Source organism: Cynocephalus volans, chromosome 7, assembly GCF_027409185.1.
Source record: "Cynocephalus volans isolate mCynVol1 chromosome 7, mCynVol1.pri, whole genome shotgun sequence".
Taxonomy (NCBI): Eukaryota; Metazoa; Chordata; class Mammalia; order Dermoptera; family Cynocephalidae; genus Cynocephalus; species Cynocephalus volans.
Window position 1 is genome coordinate 79,100,522 of NC_084466.1, and position 11,979 is coordinate 79,112,500.

Here is an 11,979-nt window from a genome sequence, read left to right on the forward strand (position 1 = left end):
CCCGTGGCGCACGCGGGAGAGTGTGGCGCTGGGAGCACAGCAACAAATAAGAATTTTTTTTAACCTCTTGGTGTCCATTGGTTTCAGTTTCTGATCACTGTCCTCCAGGGTGTCCCTCAAGTAGCAGTGAGGGCTGACTGCAAGGCTTTATCATTCTTTTACTTGCTGGGCATGCACATCTTGACTCTGAATTTAGACCATGAGCCCCTTGAGGATAACACCAGGTCTCATATCTCTCAGACGCCTCTATGCATCCTGTTATGCCCATGGGAACAGCTCAAAGATATTTTCTGATTGAATGAGTCATTAGAGCTTTTTCTTGGCTAGAGAGTTATCAAAGGCCTCAAGCAGGGGACTGTAATCTAGGGCTATGGTTGTCTAAGGATTTGCTGGTGGAGCCTCAGGAGATGTAAGAACTCCCTTATTTTATGCAAAAATGTCCAGCCCCCTGTGTCTCACTACTGGGCCCCAGGAAGACGAGTGTCTGCAGATTGCTGCTTGGGAAAGACAGGCCTAGACTCTGGAGATGGGGACGTGTGGCAGGAAGGAAACCCACTTGGCTGTGGATTCCAGCTGGTTTTCCTAACCTGCACAGCCATAACCTGGTAGATATTTGGGTCCTCTGTTTATTTCCATGTGTATATATCAAATGGTTCAGAACTTGGAGGGAGAGAAATGTGGTTATCAGCTCCAAACCCCAACACCTAGCACTGTGTCTCGCACATAGCAGGTGCCCATCAGTATTTTTTGAGCAAAGCAATGAAAGAATGAACCCATGATCACATAAGCTGAGAAAGAGGGCCTAGAAGCAATGGAACCAGGGCAGAAAAATTAGGGGCAATAGGGTGGGAGGATGGGGGAAAGTTTTGCAACACAATGTATAAACAGTAAGAACAGGCTCAGGTAAGGGTGTGGGGGTCGGGAGCCACAGAGGGCTGAGGATGAGGATACATAGCTGGGCGAGGTATCGAGGAGATGTGTCTACGCTGGGCTGGGGGAAACAGGCTTACTGCTGGGTGGTAACTGAAAGCAAGAGTGGGAAATGAGAGCTGCACCAGGTGGTGCAGGGCTCCGCAGGCAGAGTGTCCCTCAGGCCAGTGGTGGACGAGGAAAGGGTTCTTGAGGTGGTGGGCTGGCTTGCAAGGCAGGATTTGATGGACAGCTGCTGAGGACGTGGGCTGAGCCAAGTGAACTCCTAAGCTCCCTTCCAGCTTTAGGAATCTCTATCTGACAAGCCAGACTGGAAATCAGGCCACTCCCTTCTAACTGGGAAGTGGTCCACAACTGAGACTCCTTCAGACGATTTGCCAGGATGGCAGGGGCTTGCACTGAGTGGCCGCGGAGCACGCCCTTCACCTACCTTCTCTATGATCTGGGATGTCAGAAGGGCTGGGGGTGTTTAGCTTGCAGTGCCTCTGGCCTGAGATGACATTCCAAATGACAATCTCCCCATCGTAACTGGAGGTGGCAAGAAAGAAAGGTGGGCATCGGACCACACAGAGGATGTCCTCCTTCTGCCTGTGGTTCTGAGAAAGAGAGGGACAGAGTTAAGAAACCAAATCCCAAATCACCCATAGCTAACTTTCTTTGTTTGGTCCCTAAGACAGAGGACACAGAGGGGTTCTTCCTTCTGTGTTTGCCTGCATCAAGGGATCACCTGGAAACTCCATCCCTCCATGTAGGAGTCTCTGTGGGTCAGCCAGAGGGGTGCTACATGTCCTGGGGTCACTCTCATCTCCTCTGAAGGCCTTACCTTCCCCAGAGAAGTGTACTTCTAGGAACTTCCTTACTCACCATAGTGTTCGCAAGCAGATTATTTATTGACAAGGTGCCCTAACTGAGGAAGACACGTTGATGGAACTGGGACAAGAAAACCTAAGCAATTGCTGTAGTGGTTTGGCTTCCCAATAGCCCCAGGTCTCAATTCACAATATGGTGTCCCTTAACTCCGTCTCTACAGGGCTCCCATCTGCTCCCCTCTGTGCTAACATGCGCTGTTAAGAATTGGAATCATCTGCTCTCCTTGAAAGGAGGAATTCTGAATAAGCACCGTTACAAAAGTAAGAAATCAAAGTAGATATTTGAAGACCAGGACTGCAGAGTTCAAAAAGTCCCTAGCCACTATCCTGTCACCTTTCTCATTGGGAGGCAGTTGCTGTGTGAGAATTGCCTTCTCGCAGCAGTTCTGTGAAGGTATTCTTTCTCCCATGCCCTCCCATACTTGCCACAGTGTCCCTTGAGGACCTACCTATGATCACCTAAGATGCCCCTTCTGCTTGAACGCAGCTGAGAGGTGGCATTGTGAGACACTGAGAAAGAAGAGGCCCATGGCCGCCTCTCTCCACAATCCTGTGCCGCCGACACCCCCCGTGTGTGAGCTCTTACGTGTGGGCTCTTTCTTCTGTGCCCCCCACCTGCAGAATGACATTTACACACCCGTTAGGGACTGAATGTTCGTTGTCCCCCAATTCCCATGTTGAAGCTCTAACCTCCAATGTGATTGTATTTGGAGATGGGGCCTTTGGGAGATAATTAGATTTCCATGAAGTCATGAGGGTGGAACCCCCCATGGGAATAGTGCTCTTATAAGGAGAGACACCAGAGAGCCATGTGAGGACACAGAAAGCCTCTTCTGCCATCTACAAGCCAGGAAAAGGATCCTCACCAGAACCCGACCATGCTGCACCCTAATCCCTGATTTCCAGCTCCAGAACTGTGAGAAACAAATTTCTGGTGTTTAAGACATCCAGTCTGTGGTATTTTATTATGGCAGCCGGAGCCACCTAAGACAATACCTTAGCATGACTTCCAAGCTCTAATTTAATTCTCTGGCCTTTTTCCTCCTGTTCCCGATGCTCTGGCTGCTCAGACTTTCCGTGGTCCTTCCAAACAGCGTCCTCACCGTGCACCCAGGCTTTGCCTCCCTACCCGCACCCCCCCATCTTGTCTTCCTGGAAAAATCCTAGTAATCTTTTAATGCCCATTTGATGTTAGAGCCGTCAGTGTTTCCCACCTATGCACTTCTCCAGCATTTTATAGATTATTATGGCACTTCAAAAAGTTCATGGAACGATTTGTATTATCTCCTAATTCTATTTTTTCAAACTTTAATAATCTGTCATATTATTAAATAAATGATTATTATTTTCTCCGTTGTTTATCTCCTCATCAGTCTGTGATTCTCAAAGCCAGGAATCACATTTTACCCATGTCCATGTCTTCTGTGCCTGTCTACTGAGGTTGGCACTGCATAAGAGCTCACATGTGCTGAGCCGAGTTGAACGACCACGTGCTTCTCTGACTCAGGCATGACTTCTGCCCTTGCAACGGCCATGGCTTCCATGGGACACCTTCTGCATGACTTTGTTCTTTCACTCAACATCTGCTAGACTGCAAGCCCCATGAGGGCAGGGACGTGCCTGGTTCTCTCATCTTCAGTGAACAACACACACTTGGTTCACAATAGGCATTTAAGAGATGCTAGTTGAGTGAAAATATATTTACTGGGCAACTGCCATAAACCGGGCACTGGGCTAGATCCTGAGAATACCACAGTGAAAAGACAGACAAGGTCTGTCTTCATGCAGTGTGTGTTCTAGTGACTTGTACCTTGAGTATTTATAGGGGGCATAAGGCAGAGTGGGGTGGTGGCAGGCAGCTGGGCCCAGTGACATTGCATTGACACTCGTCTTACCGGCTTGACATCCAGACAATTTTGAGGGAGGTCATTTAGTCCCAGGAGGCTATGGAAAGTTGGGGGAATTTTGAGTCCTAATAGGAACCACAAGCAGCCCCCTGGCTGTGGGCCCCTAACAAGCCACAGGGCAGCAGGGATGTCATCACCTAGGTTCTCTGGCTCTCCGAGGCTGGCACAGTGAATACACACAGTTAGGCCACCAAGCACAAGCATGAAGTGGATGTTTCTTTGAGGAAACTCACACCCACCATGTCCTGAGCTGCCCCCCTGCACTTCAGGACTCCTGGCCAGACTCAGGGAGAGCTGCATAAACTCTGCTCCTCATGCTCCAGCCAGAACAGGGGGCCGTCACTCTTTCCAGAGAGAAAGTGGCTGCCTGGAGCTCAGTGCTCCTGGGTCTACCTGGACCCAATCACGAATCCTGCCATAGCAGATGCTTCTGAGAGGCTGTGGCCACCTGAGTAAGGCCCAGGAGACTCTGGGGGATCCCCTGGAGTGGAGGAGACCCTCATCATGTGCCACTGTGTGGGTTGAGAGCCAGACAATGGACCAGGGCTCACCAGATCATCCTGCCAGCCTGGCTGTGGCTTCCAGAAGTGATGAAAGTTACATGGTGCATCCTGTATCCAAAGCCAAAGAGAAGACATTGTGTAAGCAACAAAATGAGCTGCCAACACATCTGCAACTTCAGAGAGAAGGCGTTGGCACATTTTATAACCCTACCCCTCACCCCACCAGTGATGCAGATTTTTGAAATGTCAAAGCAAATTCCCCTAGTGCCAGTGGGAATAAAAAGCGATCCACTCCTGACGTTTGGGTGATTGCATTTCAGCAAATCATATGTCAACTGACAAGCTCTCCTCAGATATCTGCATAGCTTCACCTTCATAATAAGACCCATACCCGTTGCATGCGCTAAAACCAAAGCCATTAGCCCAGGAACCTGTAATACCAAAGGACAAATTCAATGCCCAGAATTCTCAGGTAGTGATCTCTCAAATTATTCTGAGGATGTGAGGTGTAGGCTGTGAAATACAGTGCACTTTCAAATGAATAAAGAACTCACAATGTTTAAAGACATTTGGAATTCCATGACCACCCAGCATAGCAAGCAGGGGAAATAAAATGCCACAGGTAGATTTAAAACTTGGTTTTAGTCAGCACTTCCAAATTCCCCCTTCTCTTACCCCCCTTCCCCCTCTATAAACCATAAAAAAAGAATTTTATTTCTGTAGAGCTGTCTGTGGATGACATTTTCTTTCCTTTTTCCATTTAGAGATGGACAAGGGCATAAAGACCAGCACAGGAGGTAAAAGGAGGGACTAAAGGCTGTACAACTGACAGACAGGTTAACCTTCATCTGGGAGTGAGGGCACGAGAGATTCAGCTGGAAGATTCTGAGGGCTGGGAAGGAGGGACCACAAACAGCCTGCAGGAAAGCTAGGAAACCTGGGCCAGATGTGAGAGGCCAGGTGAAGCGCTGCAGGTGTTTGTGCCCAGGCTGGTTTGGAGTCCTGGGGAGGCCCTCCCTGGCCCTGGTGGCTTTCCTAGCTAGCACTTATTCCCATGGGAGGCAACTAGATGGAAGAAACTGGAACAAATGAGGTGAAAAGGTTTTTAAAGGAAATAGGGAAGGAAAGATGGGAGGAATAAGGGAAGCAGGGAGGGAGGGGGGAAACTCTTCTGTCTATGCCATAACCCGATGTGCACCAGATCTAGCAAAGGCACAAAGAATCTCTCCAGAATCTATTTTTAAAAGAAAAAGAATCAACAGAGAGAGAGAAGAGATCAATCTGAAAGAGGGTTTTGAAATATTGTGTTGTACATTTCACTTACAAAATACACCTTTATTCTTCTGTCCCATCCAACAACGATGATACACCTAGAATAATACAATTTTACATTTTCATAGTTAAGCTTTTCATCTGTTGAATTTTTGCGTGCATTTAATATTGTGGTTTAACTTTACCGTATCCTTGTGATAAACGAAGACAGCAAGAACATAATCTCTTCTGCTTTTTTATGAAGAGGAAGATAAAATGTGATTTGATTCATTAGGATCAGTGTTTTAACTGGTGCTTAAAAGATTGGGAAACAGAAACAGGACATCCCATAGTTTCCGAGGTCTACAGATGCTACTCCATGAGTAGCTGCCTTCCTGAGGATTACCTGTTGCTAAGAGCATCGTCAAACCCGGGAGGCAAGGGCGTGAGCAGAAACTGACCAAGAACGACTTTCACCCTTTTAGTGTGCAGGAGGGAATTTACTGGATTTTTGTTCTTTGACTTATGGCTGCTGAATTTAATTACTCCTGTCTCTGATTTTTTTTTTTTTTAAATAAAGCATTTGGTGGAGAGATACAATGCTTCCTAGCTCTATTTCTAAGCAGTTGTCAAGATGTGCAGATAATTGCTTTCAATATTCTGGAAGAGCCTAGTTATGTAAATTATGACCAGGGAACAACCAGGGTCCTTGGGAATACTTTGACACATTTTCTTCTGGAAAATTCCCTTCACTTGATATTGTCCTCCAGGACAAACTTTGTATCAAAAGAGATGCCCCACTAAATACAACTCCTCTTATATCCAACCCGAATGTAACTCACTTATTTTGGTTCACTTCTAGAAGGTACAATCTAAGTAGGTTCACTTCTAAGTATGTACAATTAGTAGGTTCACAATTAGAAGGTTCACTTCTAAGTAGGTACAATCATGATTTCACTTTGTTTTTCATCTAGAAAGATTACAACACTGTCATCTTATATTGAACATTTTTCTTTATCAGTTCTTGAACCAGCTTACATGACTGATGGTTGGGGAAATGTCAGTACTTACTTTCTAGTTTTCAGACCACAGTAGGTTCTTTCAAGTCATTGAAGCATTGCTGATTTACTGCCCCCTCACTGCCCTACATTGCTGGTTCCACCCTTGCTATGCCATGGGAAGAGGCTCAGCTTCCCCAGATAGGACCCGAATAGTGCCTGGCACTCACTGGTTGAGCAGATGGACAAAGGAAAGGCAGAACTAGGAAACAAACTCAGGAATTTTGCTTCATGACCTGGAGTAATTTTTGTCTCTTTTACTTCGACTTCTTTTGTCCTCTGATGATAGCTGGAGAATGATTGTGTCTTGTCTTCCCTGCAGGAATTTTGCAGGCCAGAATCAGAGAAATGTTGCCAAGAAGAGACACAGCAAATGAGTGAATGCGGTGAGCAGCCTCTAAAAAAATCACAGTAACAACAAAGGAGACTCGTTTTTAGTTTATTAATCTAGATTTTGACTTATGTGATGTTTAAAGTGTTTAGAAAGTTATCTCTTTTAAGAAAGCAGGTAAATACCATGTAGTGAAGGAACAGATGCATGAGGATAGATGGAGCAGACACATATCTGTAAATTGCATCCCTACTAAATGCAATTTTGGAGTCATTAGGTAAAATGAAATGCCAGAGAAGAAGGACACCGGGTGTTACACACATCCTAGATTCTCAGTCACTTGATTTTTTTTCACATTTACCACAAATGCCTAATCTTGCATCAATATTTTGTGGAGACTACCAAGTAGAAAGTGGCTTGCTGTGTTTCAGGGTATACAGGCAACACCCATTGTTATAGCTCCGTATTTTCAGGCAGCCATCTCTGTCCCCATAACTAGCCCAGGAAAGGAGTGTCCCCTGAGGATGGCATAGCAGGAATCACCCCCCGAATGTTAGAGACACTGGAGAAGGCACGTATTTTCTTCTGCTGGAGTCAAGGTCAGACAAGTGATCCCAGCATTGCCATGAGTCCCAATAAATTCAGACAGCTGTCTTCCCCTTTCAAAGTGCCATACTTTCACCACCTGTATCAGGAAGTTGAAAAAAGGTGACCTAGAAATAATGGCTATCATGTTAAAGAGAATTTGCACTTAGAAGTCTAGTGTTACAGATATTAAAGATAAAAGCTTACCCTGAAAGTATTTATACTTCCAGTATCTGTTGCCTTACCTGAGTGTATTTGTTTGCTAGGGCTGTCATAACAAAGCACCACAGACTAGGTGGCTTAAACAACAAAAACTCATTGTCTCACAGTCTGGAGGTTGGAAGTCCTAGATCAAGGTGAGGGTAGGTTTTGTTCTCCTGAGGCCTCTCTCTTTGGCTTGCAGACAGACGGCCGTCTTCTTGCTGTATCCTCACATGGTCTTTCTCTTGTGCACACACATATCTTGTCCTCGCCTCCCCTTCTTGTAAGGACACAAGTCAAACTGGATTAGGGCCCACCCTAAAGGCCTCATTTTAACATAATCACCTCTTTAAAGGCCATTTCTCCAAATATAGTCACATTCTGAGGTGCTGGGGGTTAGGTCTGCAACATACCACTTGGAGGGTACACAATGCAGCCCATAACACTCACTGACAAGACTGGAAGATTTAGAAATCGTAGGCACAATATGATCATCTGGGCTCAGAGAAAATAAGTGTGAATTGAATTTTGAGAAGGAAAATTTATCTAATGTCAGGGCAAAGCTGAATGAGAATGTGACCTGAATTTTTTACAGAGGGTGCATCTTCTAAACCCTCAGACTTATGATGTCACTCAGTCCATCTAGTTCCAGTCTTGCAGTGACTTTCTTTTAGTCCCATCCCTTGAGCAACCTCCGAATGAGGATCCTCTTTAAGGGAGCCAAGTGGCATCTTTCACGACTGGTTGAAGAAAGTGCCCACCCCAGGAGGGGCTTCCTCTGGGGCAAGCCTCCTGGAGCCTGCACCCAAAGTTCCCTGACAATAAATCTGCGCAGGGCAGTGACAATGTGGGAGGAGAAGTCACAAGGGGTCAGGGGAAATTCAGGACTATTGAATATTCCATCTGATTAGGCCACTTTGTGAAAGATGCAGCTCTTGACTTGAGAGAAAGTTCTGGGTCTTCAAACCAGAAGCCGGAGGCATCCTCTCACTGTTGTTAATTTCAAATCTCAGAGGACGTATTTTTAGTGGTACACATTTTGCTTCCTTCCCTCTGTCTAGGGATGTCTACCACTCAGGTGCTTTCATCCATTCTCCATAATATTGCAATAGACCTTAGCGTTAATGGGAATCACTTGAATGGTTTCAGCCAGTTGTAGATGACCCAACGATCCACAACATACAGTGGTTTGTAATGCAACTGAGGATAAAGTTTGCATTAAGTACCTATTGGCTAGAGGGCAGGCGCTGGCATGGAAGAATGCCCCAGAGCGAGCATGGGCCGGGCAGACAGCCCAGGATCCACACCCATGTTAGGCATCTTTCCTCTCGACCTACCTTTCTAGGCTCAGGTCTCCTGTTAAGTGACTAAACAGACACATCTTTGTTTCTTAAAAAAAAAAAAAAAAAAAAATCCCCAAAGAAAGCTGTCTGCTGCTGCTGCTAATAGCAGTGAAAAAACTGAAGTGAGCAATGAAAACGTCTTTCAAAATGACCTCAGGGCTTGTAGTGGATTGAATTATGTCCCCCCAAAACTCCCTGGGGCTTGAATTGTTGTCCCCCATGTTTTGTGTATTAGAATCTTAGCCCCCACTGTGACTAAGAGGGTGGGAAATCCTATTATGGTAATTGAAAGGTGGAACCTTGAAGAGGTGACTGGATTGTAGGACCATGCAGTAGTGATTGGATTAAAAATGGTGGTCAGGGGCATGGTTCTGAGGGCTTTAAAAGAAGAGGAGAATCTGTCTTTCTCTCTCTCTGCTCTCAACATCTTGCAATGTGAGACCCTTGGGTCACTGTCACCACCACTGGATGAACTTTGGACTTCCCAGCCTCCAAAATTGTAAGCAATAAATTTCGTTTTCTTTAGAAATTACCCAGTAACAAGTATTTTGTTATAAGCAACAGAAATGGACTAGTACAATGGGATTCATAAATTTGGGCTTCATGAAATCTTGGGCTATATTCTCTCCTCCTCAAATGTCAAGAGTACAATGTGGTTTAGATGCTATGGGTTGTGCCAGTGGGCATAATGACATTAAAAAGACTTCCCACGGCAACATATCTGCAAGGCGAGCAAATACTCAAATCAATAATTTAATTCAATCAGTATTAGAGAGTTTATTACCAGCGTGTGTCTACTACAGTAATAGCTGTGAGAGTATTTCTATCTCAATTCAACACCTACTTACCACCCACCACCAGGGCAGTTATGCTTATGAAAAGTAACTTTACTGAAGGACACAAACTGCCTTACCATGGAATTAGCGCTAGGACAGGAGAACATGAATCATAGAATGTGGGTGTTTCCTATTCAACGAGCAGATTATGCTCCCCCACCCCCTGTGGGGGAGACACTGCACCACTCATCAAGGATCAGACAGCACAGTCCCCACAGGCCTCTGCGTGAGGGGATGTGGACATGGAATGCTGTGTCCCCTCAAGCCAGGATTGGTAATGCATTAGGGTGGTAGTGATTGTCTTACACCATATGGGGGAATCACAATGAAAAAATGCTACCAGGATGGTCCTTTCAAAGAGTTCACACTACAAGCCACTGGAGAAACCGTAAGCTCTTTCGACAGACTTCCATAGAAGAATGTCCAAACAATACCTGATTATTTGTAGAGTAGAACTGAACTTCCCATTGTTTTCTTCCAGGGTAAGAGTGTCCCCAGAACACGCTGCTCAGCCCTAAGGTGAGGACAAGAGGCCAGGTGCACGCTCCCAAATACATCATTGCTGAAGAGAGCAGGATTCGGTACTTCTGGATGCTTGGGAGCCGCTGACCACGTGCAGGGAGGCTGGGTTGCACCTGCAGCACACGGGCTCTGGGTGGAAAGCGCCAGGTGTGGCTCAGGGCAGATCTTGCTTAGAAAAACAGAGATGAAGAAAACCTGAGCTGACTGCATGACCGAATACCCAGGATGAGGCATCCGCTGCTCTGTTTATGAAAGGTGACGAGGATAGTCTTTGGGTTCACATGATGGTCTGTGAGCCTGGGCAAGTCACTTACCTGCTCAAAGCCCCTTTCTTCTCTGTGAAACAAGGATAACGAGATCTACTTTAAAAGGTTCTTTGGAGGATTAGGTGAGAAAACCCATCTGATGGCATTAGCACAGAACCTGCCGTATTTAATCGTCACTCAATGAGCTGTCACAGCTGCTACTCATGAAAACTGAGAGCACACGTCTCTTTAGGGCAGGAGGAACATGGTTTTGTGAGACCACAGAATGGACTTCTTCACTGTTAATTTTTATCTTCTCCCACCCAAACATAAATGGATCAACACATTCTCAGTCCTTATGTCCCAAAGGCAGTGCTTCTTACCCGCAGTGGGGACAAGGCCAGGCCAATCCTATCAGGCCTTGCAGTGGGACCCCCATGGGCACCCAGGTGCAAAGAGCACACATGAGCATGTGGGGTCTTCTCTCAGGAGCCATCACGTCAGCACACGGAACTGACAGCCCTCGGGGCCAAGCAACCCAACCCCTTTGGACTAATTTCATCTGCAAAACAGAAGTCCTTATGGGAATTTGATGAGGAGCAACTGAGGAGTAGGATATAAGATGTCTGGAGGAGCTTGGTGTGCAGTGACACTTGATGACGGATGCTGGTTCCGAGCACCACTGCTCTGCCCTCTCTCTTTGCTGTCACTCTGCTGCTCAGCCCCCAGGCTCGGACACTGTAGAACATCCGAACTTCATAGGATTGGAAGCCTCAGACACGGTGCCCAGACAATTCTCAGCATGGGCAGAATCCTCTTCAAGGAAAAGCAGGATTTGGCATGAGGATGTTCAGGACTTTACTGTGAATGGTCCCTGGGCTTCAGGAAGCAAATGCGAGTCTGGCTGGTGTGTGGGGAGGGGATGGAGAGCTGTGGGAAGCCCAGTGCCAAAGAGAAGGTGCTGGGCCTTGTAGCCAGCCCCTACTTACTCCTCTCATCTCCCTTTCCCAAGCTGGGAGGAAGGGGCTGAGTCTCGTCACTTTACAGATGAAGGCTGAGTAACTCGATGCAGGTCGCACAGCTCCTGAGTGACAGAGCAGGGATGGTGGGGGTGGGGAAATTAGCTGGCACCTAATTGCTGGCACTAGAAATTGAGGCTGTGTTTGCTATGAAGTGGAATTTCAGTCACTTCTCTCCAAAAAAAATCAGTCAAACAGGCTGTTTGTTCTACACAATGCTGTCATGTAGAACAAACAGAAGCAGTTTGATTGACTGAAGCCTCTGTTTTTCAGCTGGCTGTTTTGGCATCTTGAGGGACGAGCTCGATCTCCTGAGCCTGGAGGAAGCAATGGTCTGGCTGTGGCTCTGCCAGGGCTCTCCTGCTCTGCGCCTGCTTTG

The 11,979-nt window shown here is 46.5% G+C and overlaps 1 protein-coding gene across 1 annotated transcript in view; it reads right to left on the minus strand.

Annotated features, from left to right (window-relative positions):
* Window positions 1-11,979, minus strand: part of LOC134381672 (WD repeat-containing protein 49-like) — a 78,878-nt gene that overhangs the window by 17,273 nt on the left and 49,626 nt on the right. The window contains 10 exon segments of the mRNA XM_063101551.1: window positions 1,011-1,023; window positions 1,361-1,526; window positions 4,258-4,317; window positions 5,534-5,579; window positions 6,303-6,318; window positions 7,271-7,344; window positions 7,423-7,447; window positions 7,450-7,535; window positions 10,405-10,463; window positions 10,651-10,672. Coding sequence (XP_062957621.1) covers window positions 1,011-1,023; window positions 1,361-1,526; window positions 4,258-4,317; window positions 5,534-5,579; window positions 6,303-6,318; window positions 7,271-7,344; window positions 7,423-7,447; window positions 7,450-7,535; window positions 10,405-10,463; window positions 10,651-10,672 — 567 coding nt within the window.